General features: G+C 44.5%; 1 protein-coding gene across 1 annotated transcript in view; it reads right to left on the reverse strand.

Annotated features, from left to right (window-relative positions):
- Positions 1-3,300: 3,300 nt before the first annotated feature.
- Positions 3,301-22,253, reverse strand: part of LOC126416876 (testis-specific serine/threonine-protein kinase 4-like) — a 141,622-nt gene continuing 122,669 nt past the window's right edge. The window contains exon 7 of the mRNA XM_050084759.1: positions 3,301-3,531. Within this exon, the coding sequence (XP_049940716.1) occupies positions 3,301-3,531 (231 nt within the window). The remainder of the gene's footprint in view (positions 3,532-22,253) is intronic.

Genomic DNA, 22,253 nt, shown 5'->3' on the forward strand with positions numbered 1-22,253 from the left:
TCCCATCACGATGGTTAGGCTTCTGGAAATTAGGAAGTGTATAAACAACGCTCTGATTCGCTCTTCTCCTACTGTCATCAGACGGGAATTTCTAGAGGAAACTGGCTAGGAGGATGGAAGATGTGCTCTGACTGGCCTGGGTCTGGAGACATTCTGTCGTGGGAATTCATTGAACGTGGTTCTTTTCACGCTATTGGCGGAAACAGCAATTTATTTCCTGATCGGCTGCGGCCGCAACGGCGCAGCCAGCAGAGTCAGGAGAAGGGACACAATGAAAAGGCGCTCTTGGTTTTGATGTGGAAGTGAAATGTGGCTGGTTTTAGACATCGGAAGTTCAGACGGTGGATTGGACTTCACAGTATCCGTGTTCTGATGAACAAGGATCTGGTTCTTCACATGCGAGCAGGGGCGGCCGATTTGCCGCCACAGCAAATGGGTGAGAATATTCGCATCGGTCGCACTTGGCTGACTCGTGGTCATCTCCTCCATCGCTAGGACCCACCTCACTGCGATTGTGGTTCTTGTTTGACGGTGGTCCACATTTTACTGAACTGTCCCAACCTAGCTGCCCTGCAACTGATTCTTAATCTCCCTGAGTCGCTACCCCTGACGTTATGAGACGATGCCTCTACGACTGACTTAGTTTTACTTTTTATTGGCCGGCCGGTGTGGCCGAGCGGTTCTAGGTGCTTAAGTCTGGAGCCGCGCGACCGCTGCGGTCGCAGGTTCGAATCCTACCTCGGGCATGGATGTGTGTGATGTCCTTAGGTTAAATATAGAGTTCGTGAATCACTTTCGGACTGTAGTTTGGAAACCATCCACAACGCCGCAAAATTCCCACAGTTAGCTTATGTTGTAACTCTCTTTTATTTAAAATTATCCAATATCTGTGGCGTATTATGGTAGCCACAGTAACAATACGATTTACATTGTGCGACGTCTAGTTTTCTGCGGGAGGTCGTGGACCAGAACCTCTTAATGTCAGTTTAGAACCTCACACAGACATCGAAGTCGTAGCAGAAAAACAAAATGTATGGCAGTGTAAAAAGCGTGTTACAGCAGAAAAAAAATTAATGTTTGAAACAACGAGACAGGGCCACAGGGAACGTCTCTTACGATTTACTGTATATTCCGCGGGATACGATAATCCTCCTACAGCAGAGGTGAAGAAACCTTAAACTGACCTACACAGTGGATCAAAAGCTGTATATTTAATAGGATCGTCCTGCACCGACAGCAGCAGCAGTTTGACAGGTAAATTCAATGACGGACGGGTGTCCCATTGGGAATGCTAGGAGGAATGCTATTCTGGGAAGCATCGCAACAACTTCCTCTCTGCACTGGACCCACATCGCAGCTGTGTGTCATCGCGTCAAAAACATCACCTAGGTGAGTTCTATATCGGATGAAGTTAGTGGAGCTTTCATAGTTATTAAATTTTCTCTGTTGGATGGTACAGAATAACGATGATAGCATGTTGGACTGATAGATGTGAATGGACGCGGATCTGCTTCGGACTGTAATATCTGTATCTAGTTTGGTTCAAAATGGCTCTGAGCACTATGGGACTCAACTGCTGAGGTCATTAGTCCCCTAGAACTTAGAACTAGTTAAACCTAACTAACCTAAGGACATCACAAACATCCATGCCCGAGGCAGGATTCGAACCTGCGACCGTAGCGGTCTTGCGGTTCCAGACTGCAGCGCCTTTAACCGCACGGCCACTTCGGCCGGCTGTATCTAGTTTGAAGATACACCACAAGGCGCACATTTCCACCGAATGGTCGAAACACGGTTGTATTGCACTAACTCAGGTCGTTCTGTTTCTACACGTGTTGCAGAAGGTGCTGTATATGGCTTTCTCCGACTTTGCTCAGTTCCAACTTAAATTGGAACGATCACATGCGCAAAGCTGCAGAAATGGGAGCAGTTGCAGGATGTGTAGGGACTGACTAAACCACATTGACTGATGACCTTAGATATTAAGTCCCATAGTGCTCAGAGGCATTTGTCCCATTTTTTTTTTACTTTTTATTCATGATGTGGGCTTTTACCACACTCTTTAAGGGAGGGCCTATTAACCTTACCAAACCACTGAGGGGTTGGCAGAACACTCTGTTGCATTCTCTGTCCTGACTGGGTTGCTGCTGTTTGGGTTTTGTGGTCCACCTGGGCCTTCACGCTACCTGCTGTTTTACTCTTTCTCCCTCCTCTAGAGTGGTCTGTTCGACTTGTTCACGTTTTGTCTATCTGTGCTTCTCTTGCCCTGTCGGTGATGCTAGTTTTCCTACGCAGTAGGCGGGTGGGGTACCTCTGGTAAGTGGTGGGGGTTTGGGGATGTATGTCCCTTCATAGCACTTTGCTTTTGTCGACTACTGGTTGCTCCCTAGATGGGGCACCTCACCTGCCTTTCTTCCTATGTCTCCATTACATCTTTTTTGTTCCTTATCTAGCCTTCATTGACCTTTGGTAGCCCCTGAGGGTTTCTTCCCCTGGGTTTTGCACAGTAAGCCATGTCTGATGTACAGTCACGTAGACCTGTCTTTCTTTTGCTTGTGCCTGTTTTTCCACGGTGATGCAAGGTCGGCATGGTTAATCGGATGTGGCAATGTTAGGTTAAGGGGTGGCCGGATGCACTTCCTGCCGCCATCCCGTACTCCCTGGGAAGGAATTAGTGTACCCCAAATGTCTGCGACTAGTGTAATCCATGGAACAGTGGGAAAGTGGTCAGATGTATGCGAGCCGTGTAACTGAGGCGGAACTTGGGGACCAGCCCGGTATTCACCTAGAGGGATGTGGGAAACCGCCTAAAAACCACATCCAGGCTGGCTGGCACACCGGCCCTCGTAGTTAATCCGTCAGGAGGATTCGATTCGGGGCTGGGGCGCCTACCCGAGTCCAGGAAGCAGCGCGTTAGCGCTTTCGGCTAACCTGGCGGGTCTACAGTCACTTAGACCTGTCTGATCAAGGAAAAAGGGACTGTTGTCCAAATAGTTTGGTCCATTTAATCATGCAACCAACCAGCCAACCATCTCTCTCTTGAGGAAGCCTGAAACTATTTTAATAATTTTAATGCTTCAATTACCATTCATACATCCAATTTATTAAGGATTGCCGCGGACATGGTAGAATTTTCGACGAATTAATTTTTCTCGACAAGCACTTAGTGTGCATGTATCTATGACACTCTCTTCGAAACAGATCTAATGCCGATAAGGGGCAGCAGAGACGCTCAGCAGCGTCGACGTCTCGGGAGCAGATTTTCTCTCGCGTCGACTGGATGGAGCGACCGGCTGGCGTTCAGGTTTTGGAGGGGCGTTCAAACGTGATCGGCGAGGCGTCGGAATCGGAGTTGGCCCGCTCGGTGTGCAGCGACGTGGCGAGCGCCCGCCGGCGGCTGTCGCTCTTTGCCTGCGCCAGTCCCTTGCTGGCGGCGCGCTCCAGGGCCTCCTTGGTCACCAGCGGCACCGGCTGTGGCTCCTGGTGGCTGGGGCCCGCCTGCGCACCGCCTTCCGACGCCGTGGAGGCTCTCTGCAACACCGCCAACAGCTGCCAACTCTCCAGTCTACGAAACTTGTCGGTCTGCTTGTTGGTGTCTCACACTGAGGTGACAAATGTTATGGGATAGCGACACGCACATAGAGGGATAGCAGTAGTATCGCGTAGACAAGGATAAAAGGGCAGTGCATTGGCGGAGCTGTCACTTGGACTCAAGTGATTCATGTGAAAAGTTTTCCCTCGTGATTACGGCCACACGACGGGAACTGACAGACTTTGAACGCGGAGAAAAGCAACTGAAATCACTCAATAGAAAGTCCACTGGACCTGACGGGATACCAATTCGATTCTACACAGAGTACGTGAAAGAACTTGCCCCCTTCTAACAGCCGTGTACCGCAAGCCTCTAGAGGAACGGAAGGTTCCAATGATTGGAAAAGAACACAGGTAGTTCCAGTTTTCAAGAAGGGTCGTCGACTAGATGCGCAAAACTATAGACCTTTATCTCTGACGTCGATCTGTTGTAGAATTTTAGAACATGTTTTTTGCTTGTGTATCATGTCATTTCTGGAAACCCAGAATCTACTCTGTAGGAATCAACATGGATTCCGGAAACAGCGATCGTGTGAGACCCAACTCGTTTTATTTGTTCATGAGACCCAGAAAATATTAGATACGGGCTCCCAGGTAGATGCCATTTTCCTTAACTTCCGGAAGGAGTTCGATACAGTTCCGCACTGTCGCCTGATAAACAAAGTAAGAGCCTACGGAATATCAGACCAGCTGTGTGGCTGGATTGAAGAGTTTTTAGCAAACAGAACACAGTATGTTGTTATCAATGGAGAGACGTCTACAGACGTTAAAGTAACCTCTGGCGTGCCACAGGGGAGTGTTATGGGACCATTGCTTCTCACAATATCTATAAATGACCTAGTAGATAGTGTCGGAAGTTCCATGCGGCTTTTCGCGGATGCTGTAGTATACAGAGAAGTTGCAGCATTAGAAAATTGCAGCAAAATGCAGGAAGACCTGCAGCGGATAGGCACTTGGTGCAGGGAGTGGCAACTGACCCTTAACACAGACAAATGTAATGTATTGCGAATACATAGAAAGAAGGATCCTTTATTGTATGATTATATGATAGCGGAACAAACAATGGTAGCAGTTACTTCTGTAAAATATCTGAGAGTATGCGTACGGAACGATTTGAAGTGGAATGATCATATAAAATTAATTGTTGGTAAGGCGAGTGCCAGGTTGGGATTCATTGGGAGGGTCCTCAGAAAATGTAGTCTATCGACAAAGGAGGTGGCTTATAAAACACTCGTTCGAGCTATACTTGAGTATTGCTCATCAGTGTGGTATCCGTACCAGGTCGGGTTGACAGAGGGGATAGAGAAGATCCAAAGAAGAGCGGCGCGTTTCGTCACAGGGTTATTTGGTAAGCGTGATAGCGTTACGGAGATGTTTAACAAACTCAAGTGGCAGACTCTGCAAGAGAGGCGCTCTGCATCGCTGTGTAGCTTGCTGTCCAGGTTTGGAGAGGGTGCGTTTCTGGATGAGGTATCGAATATATTGCTTCCCTCTACTTATACCTCCCGAGGAGATCATGAATGTAAAATTAGAGAGATTCGAGGGCGCACGGAGGCTTTCCGGCAGTCGTTCATCCCGCGAACCATACGCGACTGGACCATGAAAGGGAGGTAATGACAGTGGCACGTAAAGTGCCCTCCGCCACACACCGTTGGGTTGCTTGCGGAGTATAAATGTAGATGTAGATGTAGATGAATGGGACTTGGAGCTAGACGCATGGGACATTCCATTTCAGAAATCGCTAGGGAATTCAATATTCCGAGATCCACACTGTCAAGAGTGTGCCGAGAATACCGAATTTCAGGCAGTACTCGCACCACAGACATCTCAGTGGCCGACGGCCGTCTCTTAATGACTGGGAGCAACAGCATTTGCGTAGAGTTGTCAGTGCTAACAGACGAACACCACTGCGCGAAATAACCAGAGAAATCAATGCTGGACGTAAGATCAAAGCATCCTTAGGGCAGTGAGACGGAATATGGCGTTAGTGGGCCATGGCAGCAGACGACCGACGCGAGTTCCTTTGCTTATGGCACGGCACGATATCGCCTTCGGCGCCTCTCCTGGGTCCGTGGCTATATCAGTTGGATCCTAGACGACTGGAAAACAGTGGCCTGGTCAGGTGACTCCCGATTTCAGTTGGTAGGTTTTGTATCCCGCCTGGAAGGCGGCGCGTGGATCTGCTCCTGCAAACTGAAGGGCAGGCCGAATGAAGAAAGCGAGTAGGACCAGGAGGGGACAAGCACTTCGGTACTGCGATTAAAATATTAGATGTTTACTATACGCAAAAACAAGGTAATAAATGGTTACATAACTTTGCGTACATCCCGTCGTGAGTAGTATAAGGTCTCAATAGCAAGTCAACACACACTGTAGTTTAAGCGATGTTCCAAGCCGTCTGCTCTCGATGAAATGGGGGAGAATCTGCAGCGGAACTCGTAGATCTCAACAGCGCCTGCTAGAGGGCGCTGTCGTCGGTGTCTCGTAGTAGTGCCAACTTAACTTACGCCGTGGCATCGTGGCTATCGATACCACATTAGGAGCTGATGGTAGCGTTCGAGTGTGCCACAGACCCACGCAGCCATGGACCCGAGTTGTCGACTCGATACTGTGCAAGCTGGTGCTGGCCGTGTTTACGTGGAATGAACCGATCATTGAATGGAAATAGTTATGTTCGGCTGCTTGCAGACCATTTGCAGCCATTCATGCCCCCAAAGAAAGAATGAAATTTTGTGGATGATAATGTCTCATGTCGACTGGGATACAATTGTTCGCTATTGATCAGAAGAACAGTATGGAGAATTCCAGGGAGTGATTTGTCCACCTGTATCGCCCGACACGAATCCCATCGAAGATTTATGAGACATAATCGAGAGTTGAGTTCATGTACAAAATCCAGCACAGGCAATACTTTCGCAATTATGGATGGGTACAGAGACAGCATAGCTCTACACTTGTGCAGGGGACTTCCAGCAAGTTGCTGAGTCCGTGTCGTACCGAGTTGCTGCAGTACGCTGGGAAAAAGGAGGTTCAGCACAATATTAGGAGGTATCCTGTGACTTTTGTCACCTCAGTGTAAAGTATAACACAGTTGAAGTTGAAAGCGCCCCGATCAAACAAAAAAATGGGCCATTTTCCAGGGCAAGCATTGAGTGGTTCTTGAAGACTGACTTGGCAGAAAATCCTAAGAAATTTTGGTCTTATATCAAAGCGGTAGGTGGATCAAAACTGAAATGTCCAGTCGCTCTGTGACCAAAATGGTACTGAAACAGAGGATGACAGACTAAAGGCCGAAATACTAAATGTCTTTTTTCAAAGAAGGAAGACTGACTGCACTTTAGTTCCTTCTCTAGATTGTCGCACAGATGACAAAATGGTAGATATCGAAATAGATGACAGAGGGATAGAAAACCAATCAAAATCGGTCAAAAGAGGAAACGCCGCTGTACCTGATGGGATACCAGTTCGATTTTACACAGAGTACGCGAAGGAACTTGCCCCCCCCCCCCCCTCCCCTTCTTGCAGTGGTGTACCGTAGGTCTATAGAAGAGCGTAGCGTTCGAAAAGCCACAAGTCATCCCCGTTTTCAAGAAGGGACGTCGAACAGATGTGCAGAACTATAGATCTATATCTCTAACGTCCATCAGTTGTAGAATTTTGGAAAACGTATTATGTTCGAGTATAATGACTTTTCTGGAGACTAGAAATCTACTCTGTAGGAATCAGCATGGGTTTCGAAAAAGACGATCCCGTGAAACCCAGGTCGCGCTGTTCGTCCACGAGACTCAAAGGGCCCCAGACACGGGTTCCCAGGTAGACGCCGTGTTTCTTGACTTCCGCAAGGCGTTTGATACAGTTCCCCACAGTCGTTTAATGAACAAAGTAAGAGCAACTTCCTGGCAGATTAAAACTGTGTGCCCGACCGAGACTCGATCTCGAGACCTTTGCCTTTCGCGGGCAAGTGCTCTACCAACAGAGCTACCGAAGCACGACCCACGCCCGGTACTCACAGCTTTACTTCTGCCAGTACCTCGTCTTTCGTATCAGCGCACACTCCGCTGCAAAGTGAAAATCTCATTCTAAAGTAAGAACATATGGACTATGAGAGCAATTGTGCGATTGGATTGAAGATTTCCTAGATAATAGAACGCAGCATGTCATTCTCAGTGGAGAGAAGTCTTCCGAAGTAAGAGTGATTTCAGGTGTGCCGCAGGGGAATGTCATAGGACCGTTACTATTCACAATATGTATAAATGACCTTGTGGATAACATCGGAAGTTCACTGAAGCTTTCTGCGGATGATGCTGTAGTATATCGATAGGTTGTAACAACGGAAAATTGTACTGAAATGCAGGAGGATTTCCAGCGAATTGATGCATGGTGTAGGGAATGGAAATTCAATCTCAACGTAGACAAGTGCAATGTGCTGCGAAGAAAGATCCTTTATCATTTAGCTAAAATATAGCGGGTCAGCAACTGGAAGCAGTAAATTCCATAAATTTTACCTGGGAGTAGGCATTAGGAGTGATCTAAAATGGAATGACCATATAAAATTAATCGTCGGTAAAGCAGATGCCAGACTGAAATTCATTGGAAGAATCCTAAGCAAATGCAGTCCGAAAACAGAGGAAGTAGTTTACAGTACACTTGTTCGCTCACTGCTTGAATACTGCTCACCAGTGTGGGATCCGTACCAGATAGGGTTCATAGAAGAGATAGAGAAGATCCAACGGAGAGCAGCGCGCTTCGTTGCAGGATTATTTAGTAATCGCGAAAGCGTTACGGAGGTGATAGATAAACTCCAGTAGTAGACTCTGTAAGGGAGACGCTCAGTAGGACGGTAGGGTCTATTGTTGAAGTTTCAAGAACATACCATCACCGAGGAGTCAAGCAGTATATTACTCCCTCCTACGTATATCTGGCGAAGAGACCATGAGGATAAAATCAGAGAGATTAGAGCCCACACAGAGGCATACCGACAAGATTCTTTCCACGAAAAATACGAGACTGGAATAGAGGGGAGAACCGATAGAGGTACTCAAGACACCCTCCGCCACACACCGTCAAGTGGCTTGCAGAGTATGGATGTAGATGTAAATGTAGAAGATAGTTGACACCTGTGACAGTGGGTGGGTAATACACTGCCAGAAAAAAAAATCCTCAAGAGAAGGTCATTTCATTGACACTTGATGTGACTGGTGATTCATCATTGTAGACGTAGGTATAAATTCAGATCAAATGAAACACATACGTAACAGTTAAAGGTGTCCAAACGGTCGCATCAGTACAGAGTGTAACAGCCTCTGGCGGCAACGCAGGTATTCACACTCATAAGAGAATGACCATAACGGCGTCTAACGGAATTCTACTATATATTGGAGCCGTATCTGCTCGTTCTGTGTTTTTACATCTTTTCCTGCTGGCGCTATCCGTCTCTGTCTTGTCGCCAGGTGGCGCTTCGGTCGCCTCTTAGTTGAGTCCTTGATTATAGTTCCAGCGAGTGGGTTGTTGACCACATGGGCAGTCACTTGGTTGCAATCAGAGAGAGAAGAGGCACATGTGACGTACTGCGAGCCGTACACGGATCTTCCGGGTGCACCACTATCTAAGTGGCTGGTCGTCTGTAGAGCCGTGTTGCTCGGCAGTACTTGGGCCTAATGTCGGCGCAGCCGGTCCACCCTGGATTGAGGAGGCGTAGTTGCTGATGTGGGTATTGGAGTGCTGTTCACTTTCTGGTGCCATCTGTTCTGCCCATTGCCGGTAAGGAATTCGTTACTTGATTAGCGTGTGTGCTGCCGTGTTGATGTTACTCGCACTACTCTGGATCGCCTGAGGTTCTCCATCACTCTGTCTCAAGTGTTAAATTTACCTTGTGATGTCTCTGTTTGAAATTATCTGAGTGCTTTATTTGTGTGTTTTAAAATTTCCTTTAATTGTAAATTCTTCAGAGCCTGCTTACCTTGTCATTCGGGCCTGAAAGTAGTTGTGTCTTATGTTCTAGGTCACCACGTGTAATAGTAACCACTGAATTCGGGATTGAGTCTTATTGGTACTGAAAGTTGTTGCTTCCCTCACCGAGGTAACGACTATAAAATTGCCTATAGCCGTGGTAAGCAAACGCTAACTGCCCAGTGAATCTTGGATCATTTGGGTAATTAAGTGCCATTACTCTGGTGAGATTTTGCCTCGTTCAGAAAATTTAATATTTATTGTTCTGAATATAATTACCATTGTAGTTGTTCAAGTGTTAGCCGTCAAGATTTGCATGTTGTCTTGTAAGCCACTTAATGTGTTGAATACCCTATGATTTCCTGCTTATTACATTAACTTGTTGTTATATTTTATTGTAAGTTTAACCGGTTAATCCTTTTAGTAATTCTTATTGTAATGTTTTTTGTGGCTTGTGGTCACGCTCACATTGATTTTGTTGTCTTGTTCTGAGCATCTTCATATGTTCTATGATTATTATGCACGAACTATATGTTTGTTTTCTTTCGGCTCTCCGAGCTGTTCGTAGTGTTTGCAGACGCTTCCCCAGGCTCTTATCTGTTACCCACAGGTTTATCGGGCGTAGCCTGTCCGCGTCGGCTGTGTGTGTGAGCGCGGGCGGCGAGCCGCTCCCCGTCTGACCGTAGCCTATGAGACACTGCGGCCTCCTCACTTGCTACGGCATCCCTCATAAGCTGAGTTTCTATCTCGTTGCAGTCGGGCATTAATTTAACCACAAGTTCCCGTTGTTCTAAACTACCTTGCTCAGACCTGGGCGGCTGTACCTGCCCTTTCCACGTTTTCCCTGTTTGAAGTTTGGTTTCAATGTAATAGTTTCAATACTGGTGTAATGCTCAATATGTTAAATGGTATTTTATTATTTTTCCACGTCAGTATTTCGATTATGCCCAAGGTGCTTCTCTGATTGATCAAATACTGAATATTTGTGTTGAATATTGAATATTTGTGTTGTATAAAATACTTAGCGGGTCTCAGATCGTCAGATACCGGACTTGCTTAGTTTTTTTTTTTTTTTATTTTGCTACATTTATCGTAAGTTATATTCATGAATGTCAAGCAACCCCTTTGGCCAGCCAGTGTTGGAATTGTAATCTTTAGCATCATTGTCGCCCAGAACTAAGCGCGTGGGTGAGTTATATTTGATTGTATTACTTGCTTGTAGTCCTGACTAAATTATTGCATCTTATTCGTTTAAATTAACTAATTAATCGTAAATTGGTTGAAGAAATTTGGGGGTAACTGTCTGAATCATTTGTGTTTTGTAAGTGTTTTTGGGATCTGTGGAATAAAAGATTATTGGGCTCTTGTGAAGTAACAAATGACTTGTAATAAATAGCCTGCACCTTTTCCATGACAGTTTGTCTCCTTATCGTGAGGCGTCCACTGACATTTCAGTATTGTCGCAAGCATCTTGCGTCTTTTGTTGCAATTCGGCAGTAGTTCTGGCAGGCCCTCCAAAACGAGTAAATTACCGCTTTATCACATGCCATACCTGATCAATTGGCGAGAGATCTAGAGATCTATATCTACATGTACATCTACATCTACATGGATACTCTGCGAATCACATTTAAGTGCCTGGCAGAGGGTTCATCGAACCACCTTCACAATTCTCTATTATTCCAATCTCGTACAGCGCGCGGAAAGCACGAACACCTGTATCTTTCCGTACGAGCTCAGATTTCCCTTATTTTATCGCGGTGATCGTTCCGCCCTATGTAGGTCGGTGTCAACAAAATATTTTCGCATTCGGAGGAGAAAGTTGGTGATTGGAATTTCGTGAGAAGATTCCGTCGCAACGAAAAACGCCTTTCTTTTAATTATTTCCAGCCCAAATCCTGCATCATTTCTGTGGCACTCTCTCCCATATTTCGCGATAATACAAAACGTGCTGCCTTTCTTTGAACTTTTTCGATGTACTCCGTCAGTCCTACCTGGTAAGGATCCCACACCGCGCAGCAGTATTCTAAAAGAGGACGGACAAGATTAGTGTAGGCAGTCTCCTTAGTAGGTCTGTTATATTTTCTAAGTGTCCTGCCCATAAAACGTAACCTTTGGTTAGCCTTCCCCACAACATTTTCTATGTGTTCCTTCCAATTTAAGTTGTTCATAATTGTAATAGCTAGCTATTTAGTTGAATTTACGGCTTTAGATTAGATTGATTTATCGTGTAATCGAAGTTTAGTGAGTTCCTTTTAGCACTCATGTGGATGACCTCACACTTTTCGTTATTTAGGGTCAACTGCCACTTTTCGCACCATTCAGATATTTTGCCGACATGTACAATTACATCACATTCCTCTGAGAGTATTGGCAGAAATCCGAGAATAATAGCCTCTGCTATGTAGTGGGCACTGGGTGTTTTACCCTCCAGAAACACCACATGTAACTGTGAGTTATAACTCATTCCGCCCCCCCCCCCCCTCCCCAAACCGCCACACCATGGCGATGGGACCTGTGTGTCGTGGCAGTGCACTATGGAGGGACCAGCTTACCAGGTCTTCGTCATACACGTGTACATCAATTACTCGCACACAGACAGAACCGACTCTCAACACTGGCGACAACAGAGTGCCATTCCCTCTCCAGTCGACTCTTTTATAACACCTGAATAGCCATATATGGCGGTGTTGTCGTGTCAGTCGTAGCCGAAGGTACGAGTGGTTGTAATCCTGCCAATGGACCTTGTCGAAACATCAGGTGCAATATACGTCCGGATTTCGTCCTTAGATGGTATTCTGTCGGCCACCACTCTTCGCATAATGATGTGCACATGCACTACACGGACGTCCAGAATCTGGCTTACAGGTGTGGAAACGGAAATGTTGCACACACCTCTGCTGAAAGCAGCAACACATCGCCGATACATTGTGCCCAACAAATGCAGCAATCCATCGTTACGTCCACCCAGCTACCCACGGGCGTACACCGTGACACTACTCAAAGGACTGAAGCTGTTCAACAGCAGGACGTACTTGGGGCGTGGCTATACGGCAGAATTAATGTTGCAAGCACTATTCAGCTCTACATTCAGCACACTTACTGCCTGCACAGTCAAAAGAGAGGTTGCACAGACACGCTACCTGAGCACCATCTGATGGTCGATGATTATGAAAAATGAATCATTAACTCTACAACCCTTCCGAACGCACATATTACAGTAGGGTGCCACTGAACACAGTCCTTGAGGAGTCTTGCAACTTTTGTGGCAGTGTGTAACTGGTAGCAACCTTGAATCTGGAGTGCTAGTTAAAAAGCAAAACCCCTAGTGGCAAAATAGAACTAAACATTACAACGAGTACCTTTTCTAAGAGACAGTTGTGGTAAGAGTTTCTAGGACAACTGGCAACCGCAAATGGGAATAAATCTGCCACGCCATATTGGCGTGGCAAGTACAGAGTAGAACGCGTTCTATGATCTGTGCTGTGTCTGCTCATATCTCGAATTTTAGTGTAAGAGCTAAAAAAGTAACAATGGGCAAGAAAGTGACGCCCCGTCAGTGTTTTGTTACAGTGAGAGCGAAGCGGTGCATGGTCCCCGTTTAATACATGATGATTGATACGAAAACAGCGCCCAATACGCTGTCTACTTAAAGTTACCTTCTTGAACGCGATGGACGACATGAATACGCTGAAGACGCAGGTAGGGGGTAATCTACTTGATCAGGGAGACGACCCGTGTTCATACAAGAATCACAGACTTTTCCTACAAATATCATAGCTGAGATCGTCTCACGGGAAAGAAGCGCTATACGTCCTAGCTAGTAGAGTTGAAGCCTTGGCTGCAGCATCAATAGCCTGATTTGCCAACACACCTGCATGTCCAATAACCCAAACGAGTGACAATTTGTTACCTCCGTCAGCGAGAGAATGAAGGTATTCTGTATTCGTTGTATTAAAAGATGTTGTGTACATAGTTCCGCGTAGTCAGCGTGTACACAACGTTCCAACTACAGCACGCCCCGCTAAGCACAACAGCGCAGGCGCAGCGCTCGTCCGTCTCCGCAATACGAGATGGCGCTGTCTTAGAGACGGACCAAATTCTGCTTCCGCCAATCCGCGTATTAATATGTAATGCAGCCAATGAGATTGCTGCTAACGTAGAACCTTTCCTCCTCGCGAATCACACTCGCTCAGTGATACCTAAATGCTCGAGGTATTATAACGAGTGTACAGACCTCCGATCATTAGTCTGCATTGGTCTGCATTAGTCTGCATTAGTCGGCATTAGTCTGCAGTCAAGTTTCAGTCTGCGCCTAATAAGATTATCATATTCCTGTACATGGCCATGAAGAGAAATGTATAGACACTGTCAAGTATCAGAGATATGTGAGAATAAGATTAACGTACCAAGACCAAAGGAACTTCAGATTGTCAATTGTAAACAGCATCCAGAATCAAGTAACGTAATGTCTATACTTTTTATTATTTTAATAAATGTGTGTGAAAATTAATCAAGTTCTGTTTAAAGTTGGTCACCGTCAATCTGCCACTCTATGCGTGCAAGTGGCATTTCTATCGTCTGACCTAATGGCAGAAGATAAACACGCCACGATAAGACCACGAGACATATTGCTGACACTGGCCTACTTCGTTAGAGCGACAAGTCAAATAATCTGATCGTGTGTGTACCGAAGGTCTTACAGTACGCACACCACAAAAGATCGTGCGTGTACATGGCACAGACGCTCTGGAGAGCTCTGACTGAATCAGAGTATGCAACAGATTCGGAAATTTCATACTGCTAGATGTACAAGGTAGCCTGATAAAAAATAGCTTTGTATTAAAAATCGAGAGTTGGGCTAAAAGGCCTATCTAAAACCGCCTTCCCCAATAACAAAGGTGCTTCATCCTTGGAGCCAGCGGTGTAAATGATCGAGCTCTCCGCTACTCTGCAGATGCCTCCAACCAATACTTAGGAAAAGCCGGGCTTTATTTGGCACACAGTTTCTATTTCCTGACACCGTGGAGCTACAGCGCTCCATCGCGCTAGTGGGAATTGTACATAGAGGTGCGCCATCCGCCGTAACTTCACTCTGCTTGGAAACGTCACGAAGGAAACACCCCTGTTTCATCTTCTTCTTTTTTTTTTTTTTTTTTTTTTGTATGTGATTGTGTGGTACCCATTTTATTTTTGACAACCCTTTGGGACTAGTTAGTATAGTTAGGTATGGTGTTAGTTGGCATAGCTATACCAACAGGTGAAACCGAACATGATCAACAACGAATGCACCAAAAACTTCAGGATCTCGTGATCACCTAAATACCTTAAATGACTTTTTTGGTGATGTGCCATGACTGTCAGTACCCTGGTAAGTTTGTCGAAACCGATGGCAAATCAGATTCGAGGCAGTAAAGGGAAAAATTGGAAATACTCAGTCGGGGATGATTGAATTTGGTACGAAAAATGTAAAATTGTGCGTAACTTGAACCCGTCTGTTCAAATAAACGAGTGCCCAACTCCTGCATTCGTGTTTGACTTAAAACATTGAACTAATTCTATTTGAATAACTTCAGGTAGCCATAATAATACGCAGAACACATTTTCCTAGACGAATTCATTGTTTGTTGACACAGTTTAGTTCATACTGTTGTTTATACATGTAGAACAAATGCAATTTTGGTCACGTATTATTTCTTCATGAAGAATTCATGTTTTGAAGAATTTACGTTTTGAAAAGGAGCGTACCCCAAGTTTTGATAAAACATTTTTTTTTCCTTGAAAACTGCTCTGTTCTGCCAAAAGTATTCTTGACTATCTACGTCAGGTTGCGCCAACTCACACCCAGGGGTATGCCAACTAACACCACACCTAGGGTTATTTGGAACAGGGGTAAGCTTTTAGAAAAAGTGTTCTTTGATGTACCTAAATACATATTTTAACTAAAGGGTCCTACATGACTTTGTAGTAAAAACTGTTACGCCACCGCCAGTTTCAGCACAATCCCTTCAGGTACCGGACAAAGAAATAGAAACATCAGAAACCAATATCTTTGGCTAACCCCGGTATCCCCTACTCATTCAAGAGTACTGTAACTTTCGATCTACATCTATACTCTGCAAGTCACGTTATGTTATATGATGAAGAATACTTTGTGTCACACTGTCGCATCTATGCTTTTTTATTCTAGTTGCGAATGATGCACGAGAATAATTATTGTTAGTAAGTCTCCGTGTGAGCTCGAAACTCTCGCTTGCTATCGTGATCTTTTTGCGAAAAATACGAAAGAGGAAACAATACGCTGGTTGACGCTTCTAGAAACGTACAGTCACGGAATTTTAACAGTAAACCACATCGCGATTCACAACTCCGCTCTTGTTATCTCTGCCTTTGGAAATGGGTGAGTATCTTCGTCACTCTTTCGTGTTAGTAAACGAAACTGTGAGGAAACGCGTTGCTTTTCTTTGTATCATCACTATTTTACCCACCATTCACTTCTGGTACATGTCCAAGATTGAAGGGCAATATCAAGTTTCTGTCGAACGACGGTTTTGTATGCTGTGTGCTTCGGTAGTTGACTACATTTGCTGAGGTCTCAGTCAGCCGTCTGTCTTTCCTACGATTAGTTTTATATTGCAGTTTGACTTTAAATCGCTCTGTAAGCATACCCTGAGGTATTTACCGCGTGTGAGTGTTTCTGGAATCTCTGCAATGGTCCACTCATGCAATAATGGATCTTTCCTCCCATTTACGTGCAATACAATACGTTAGTTTATGTATTTTGCCTGTTATGTCACAGCGGGGAAACGCGACCTACGCTTGCCGCAAGTCAGGGAACAATAGGATCAACCTGGGCGAATTCTGATTCTTGTGAACGAACAGAATGAGCTGAATTACACAACGACAGTTGTGGGTGTTGATTTCTGCAGAAGCGCATATTTGGTCTCCATAAACGTCGTAATGTGCGAGCATAAAACGTATTCAGAAATTCTCCATCAGGCTAAGGTCAGCGTCATAGATCTACAGTTTTGTGCGTCAGTTCGTTGATATTTCTTGAAAACAGGAATGAGCTGTACGTTCTTATAATCATTGGGAACGTTTCATTTTTCAGCTACCTAAAATAGATGGCTGCTAGAGCAAGTGCAGGAACTGCTGTATGAGCATCCTATGCGGCTCAATGTAACTCACTTTATAAGCTACACAAATCCGCAATCGTGGTGTTCACGCCATAATGTGGCACCCACCGAACTCAAAAACTGTGTAAAAATGATGACTTGTACATAGAAATTCTAGTGAGACAACGCCACAACGAGGACAGGGGTTAGTGACCTTCCAGATGTGGTAGAGAGATGGATAATGAATCACCTAAAGCCAATAAGAGGCCTGAGCCATTTCATTTCAAATGGACCATATTCCAGTTCTTTGTACGACATGCAGGAGGAGACCAGTGATAACTGCCCCTGTGGTGCGGTTGTTGTTCTGGTTGGTACACCAGAACGTTTCATGTGCTGCCTTCGTAAGGATATGAATAAGTGGGAAGATCGTATTTGATGCAATATGCGATCCAGGAATGTGTACTACGGTCACTGATGTTGTGGAACAGTAGCTTAAAACAGAACTGGAACTGTTCATTCGAAATGACCAAATATATACGACGCTGCCCAGTACTGTCGCTATGTGGGCTCCATCGGCTGGAACTAGATCAAGGGACTAACTCATAACTACAATTATGATGAGATAGTCCGATAATCTTTTATGTATGATTATTGCATGTTCATTTATATGTGTAATTTTCCATATAGATACTGTATTTTATTTTTCTTGTTTTGTAATTTATGGTGCCAATAATAATAATAATAATAATAATAATAATAATAATATCTTGACAACTGTACCTCAGAAACTGAAAATTGTGAAATGCTAAAGATATGATTGCAAACTGTAAATCGTCAAACGTATAACTGATCAATAAATCGGAGAAAGCAAAGGATCTGAAATACATGTTTAGATTAGTTAGTAGCTTTTTTTAAATGTAGAAAACTCTAATTGCATGTAACAGTGTCGGATTTTATCCAAAGAGCTGCAAAAAAATGTATGAAAATCGTTGTAGTACATGTCATGTTCAGGTATTGTATCCATAAGGACATGTTAGAGTGAAACTAGTAATAGTAGAACAGTACAGCACATCATGCCATGCCGGCCGCGGTGGCAATGCGGTTCTAGGCACTTCAGTCCGGAACCGCGTGACTGCTAGTGTCGCAGGTTCGAATCCTGCCTCGGGCATGGATGTGTGTGATGCCCTTAGGTTAGGTTTAAGTAGTTCTAAGTTCTAGGGGTTTGATAACCTCAGATGTTGAGTCCCATAGTGTCCAGAGCCATTTGAACCTCACATCATGCCTGGGTACTGTACCAAGAAGGGCACGTAAGAAATGTAATAGAAAGTGGGAAGTAAAACATTATCTTAGAGTTAGTTAAGGATTCATCATGTGTTCTTTCTATTATTCTTCTTAAATCAGATCATAACTTTTTTCTTTGTGTTTCTAGTGTATAATATATAATATCGAGAGTATCTTGTATCGATTATTAAGATTATACAGTAGTTCTGACAGTACACAGATAAATCACCATAAAAGAGGACACAACTTCTATATCTACAACTGGCTAGACACAGTAAAGCCAAGATGTGCTGGCTAAGAGTAAAGTCTCAGGCGGTAGTACGACCTGTTTTGTGCATACAGACAGTGGATTAAAATAAGGGTTGCAACAATTGAAAAACAGTGAAATGTACCTTTTATGACTCCAGCCTCTCGTTAAATTTTTATTTATGTTCGTAAAACCACGTAACATCTCTGTTCCTGGTTTACATAAGTAAAAAGACAACAAAAGTGAGGAATTTCATGTATGAAGAGGTAATGATGGAAGGAAGGGGCTATCTCAGATTGTGACTCTTGGCACAGACGGAAAATCAGCGTGATGTTTTTCGCTTATGAGGCAGTTGTAGCTCCTAGGTTCAAATGGTTCAAATGGCTCTGAGCCCTATGGGACTTAACATGTGAGGTCATCAGTCCCCTAGAACTTAAAACTACTTAAACCTAACTAACCTAAGGACATCACACACATCCATGCCCGAGGCAAGATTCGAACCTGTGACTGTAGCGGTCACGCGGTTCCAGACTGAAGCAACTAGAACCGCACGGCCACTCCGGCCGGCCTGGAGCACGGCTCTGTGTGATCGTGAAGCATGGACAAGAAGGAAGACAGAGATGAAACATTCAGAAACGTTCGAAATGTGTGTCACAATATACTGCTGAAAATTGGGCGAAATGATCCATCAATTTGATACAGGAGGTAGAATTCCTGGGTACATATTCCGAAATGAGTTCTTGATGTTAACTGAAGCCGTGATGGAAGAAAACCGGTTACAATTTAAATACATTTTACAACAGAAAATGTTGGAAACTAACGCGAATTTCCATTTTCAAGACAAGGAAAATTGATAAGACATTAAAGAAACTCAGTTCATTTTTAGTTATCACGTGTTCCATGATAAAATACTTGCTTCTGTTTCAAGATAAAAGATGTTGCACGACCTACGAAATATGGCTTATCTGTCGACATGTCATACAAATAGTTCGAAAAGTAGGAGGAAGGATCGGAAAGTTACGAATAATAACTTTTTTCTCTCCTGATATTGCAGCTGGAATGTTAAAATTTCACGACGATACGGTTTGAAGATTTCGATACAGAGGGGATTTTGTTTTCGTGTGGAGCTTTAGTGAGAGAAGCCTGAACTTCGAAATAAACATGGCACGCATGTTACTGTCGTCAGCTTGAGAAGAGTATCGAAGTGAAGTTCGATATCTGTGGTGAAAAAGGGCATAAACCGAGTAAAATTCACAGCGACATGCGCGTGTATGGAGACGACTGTATGTAACGTAGCACATCTCCAGGTGGTGAGCATTCTTCCAAGAAGGGAATGTGAACCTTAGTGATCCGCCACGCTCCGGGAGGCCGGTAACAGCTGCGACCCCGCAGAATGTCACTGAGAAACCAATTCTGAACGACCGGCATGTGCAGCTGCGAACCTTATCGCAGCAGTTCAGTATTTCCTATGGTGCGGTGTAGTTATTGATCATGACACGTTGAAAGTCGGTAAAGTTAGTGCTCGCTGAGTGCCTAAGAACCTGACAGACAACCATAAGAGCCAGCGAATGATGACAAGCTTGGATAACTTAACGCTTTACGTCGCAGAAGGGCGCGACTTTCTGAAAAGAATCGTCACTGGTGATGAGTCGTGGGCATACCACTACACGTCCGAAACCATGCAGACCTCTATGGATCAGAAACATGCTGGATCCCCAGTAGAAAAAAAAATCAAAGTGACCCAGTCTGTTAGGAAAGTACTTGTGACACTGTTCTAGGATATGCATGGTGTATTTTTGGTGGGTTTTACTGAACGCAGGATCACTGTGAATGCTGCAGCCTACATTAAAACTTTGGTTAAGTTGCGTCATGACCTGAAGCCAATGTCAGAACCTTAGAACACCAATACGAAAAAGGAGTTAAAAATAGTTGCACTTTAAGCCCAATCGATGAGAGAAGAGAGAGATAAGAGCAAGGATCTACTCTTGGAGAAAGTCCCATAAACTACGCCGCAGAGACAACGGAGGTTCCGGGCTACAGTTTAAATGTCCTTCGCCACATTGCTACGACGGATAAAAAGAAAAACGCGGGCCACAGCCCGCCCGTCGTTCTCTAAAGTGGCTGACAACTCAGGCGGCAAACAGATACTAGAAAGTAAATGGTTAAATAAAAGGGCATTCAGTTAGGAAATAGTGAACTGGCAAAGGTTGATGACAAGTGGCGATTCGTCACTTAAAAAACAGTGGCATGCAACCTAGCTAAAATGATCTCCTCACTGCGAGAGAGCCGAGAGGAGGTCGGCCAAGCCGCTGGGAGCGGTTTAATTCCCCGGGGCTTGTTCGCATGAAGGGGAGACCAGTGGTGATGCCAAAGTGACACCACCTGCTGACAGACGGCAACACATAGATCATTGTAGGGAATGGAAGAACTAGCGGGCAACGTATGTGGACTGCAGCCTTGGCAGCAACGTCAGCAGCCTCGTTTCCCGTCTGATCGACGTATCCACGAACCCACATAAACGTTACAGTGGCTCCCTCAAGAGTGAGCAAGTGGACACTTTCTTGGAGCCCGAAACTCTGAAGGGTACTGAGTGAGTCGGAGCGGATGACCGCAATTGAAAAGCCTGTGTTGCCGGATGTACTGCGTGGCCTGATACAGGGCAAAGAGTTCTGCTATAAATACTGGACAGTGTTCCGGAAGGCGTGTAAGCGGGCTGTTTAGGTTTTCTTATTGGTAACGCCACGTAGCGCTCTGTATGAAAATCACTGGCTGTGCTGTGTGCAGTCTGTGGCTAGCTTGCATTGTTGTCTGCCGTTGTAGTGTTGGGCAGCTGGATGTGAACAGCGCATAGCGTTGCGCAGTTGGAGGTGTGCCGCCAGCAGTGGTGGATGTGGGGAGAAAGGTGGCTGAGTTTTGAAATTTGTAAGGCTGGATGTCATGAACTGCTATATACATTATGACTTTTGAACACTATTGAGGTAAATATATTGTTTGTTTTCTATCAAAGTCTTTCATTTGCTAACTATGCCTATCAGTAGTTAGTGCCTTCAGTGGTTTGAATCTTTTATTTAGCTGGTAGTAGTGGCGCTGATAAGCTACACTCGTCGTCACTATTACTTCTCAGTTTACTTTGGAGCCTAGTGTTACGTTTTTCACACGCCATTATTGTCACAATATTTCACAAGACAACACAGAAAAGCACAATTTTAAGAGCAAAATAAGAAAACACATTAACATAGCACTGAAAACGATATCTAGTTAATTGCAAGCGCAGCTGCGAAATACTTGGTGCAAATTTACATGCATGCCACACCTGTTTTACTGTACAACAATGAAAGACTGCAACTACAAAGGAGATTCTCTCTACAATTACGCGCTAGCAATAAACAAAATCTACACTAATTACACAAACTACAAGAAAAAATCAGAAGATTCCAGTGAGGTATCCTCGGCTAAGGTTCGACATATGAAAATTCCCCTTAGAAAAAATTATACATGACTGTGTTTAAACTGACACACAATATTTTTAGCGCAACGCAATCTGACTTTCAAAAATCCCTACAAAAGAATGGCCCTGACTAACATTAACCTATACCTTTCACAAATCACTTACCTCACCAAAAATCTTCGTTATTCCAACTACTGCAATACAGCGAGCGCCACTACTGCCAGCTAAATAAAAGATTCAAACTACTGAAGGCACTAAATGCTAATAGGCATAGTTAGCAAATGAAAGATTTTGATAGAAAACAAACAATGTATTTACCTCAATAGTGTGCAAAAGTCATAATGTATATAGCAGTTCATGACATCCAGTTTTACAAATTTCAAAACTCCGCCATCTCTCTCCCCACATCCACCACTGCTGGCGGCTCACCTCCAACTGCGCAACGCTATGCGCTGTTCACATCCAGCTGCCCAACACTACAACGGCAGACAACAATGCAAACTAGCCACAGACTGCACACAGCAGAGCCAGGGATTTTCATACAGAGCGCTACGTGGCGTTACCAATAAGAAAACCTAAACAGCCCACTTACAGGCGATATTGAAAATCGTTGGTGCCAATG

The sequence above is a fragment of the Schistocerca serialis genome, chromosome 8 (assembly GCF_023864345.2).
Source record: "Schistocerca serialis cubense isolate TAMUIC-IGC-003099 chromosome 8, iqSchSeri2.2, whole genome shotgun sequence".
In the NCBI taxonomy this organism is placed as follows: Eukaryota; Metazoa; Arthropoda; class Insecta; order Orthoptera; family Acrididae; genus Schistocerca; species Schistocerca serialis.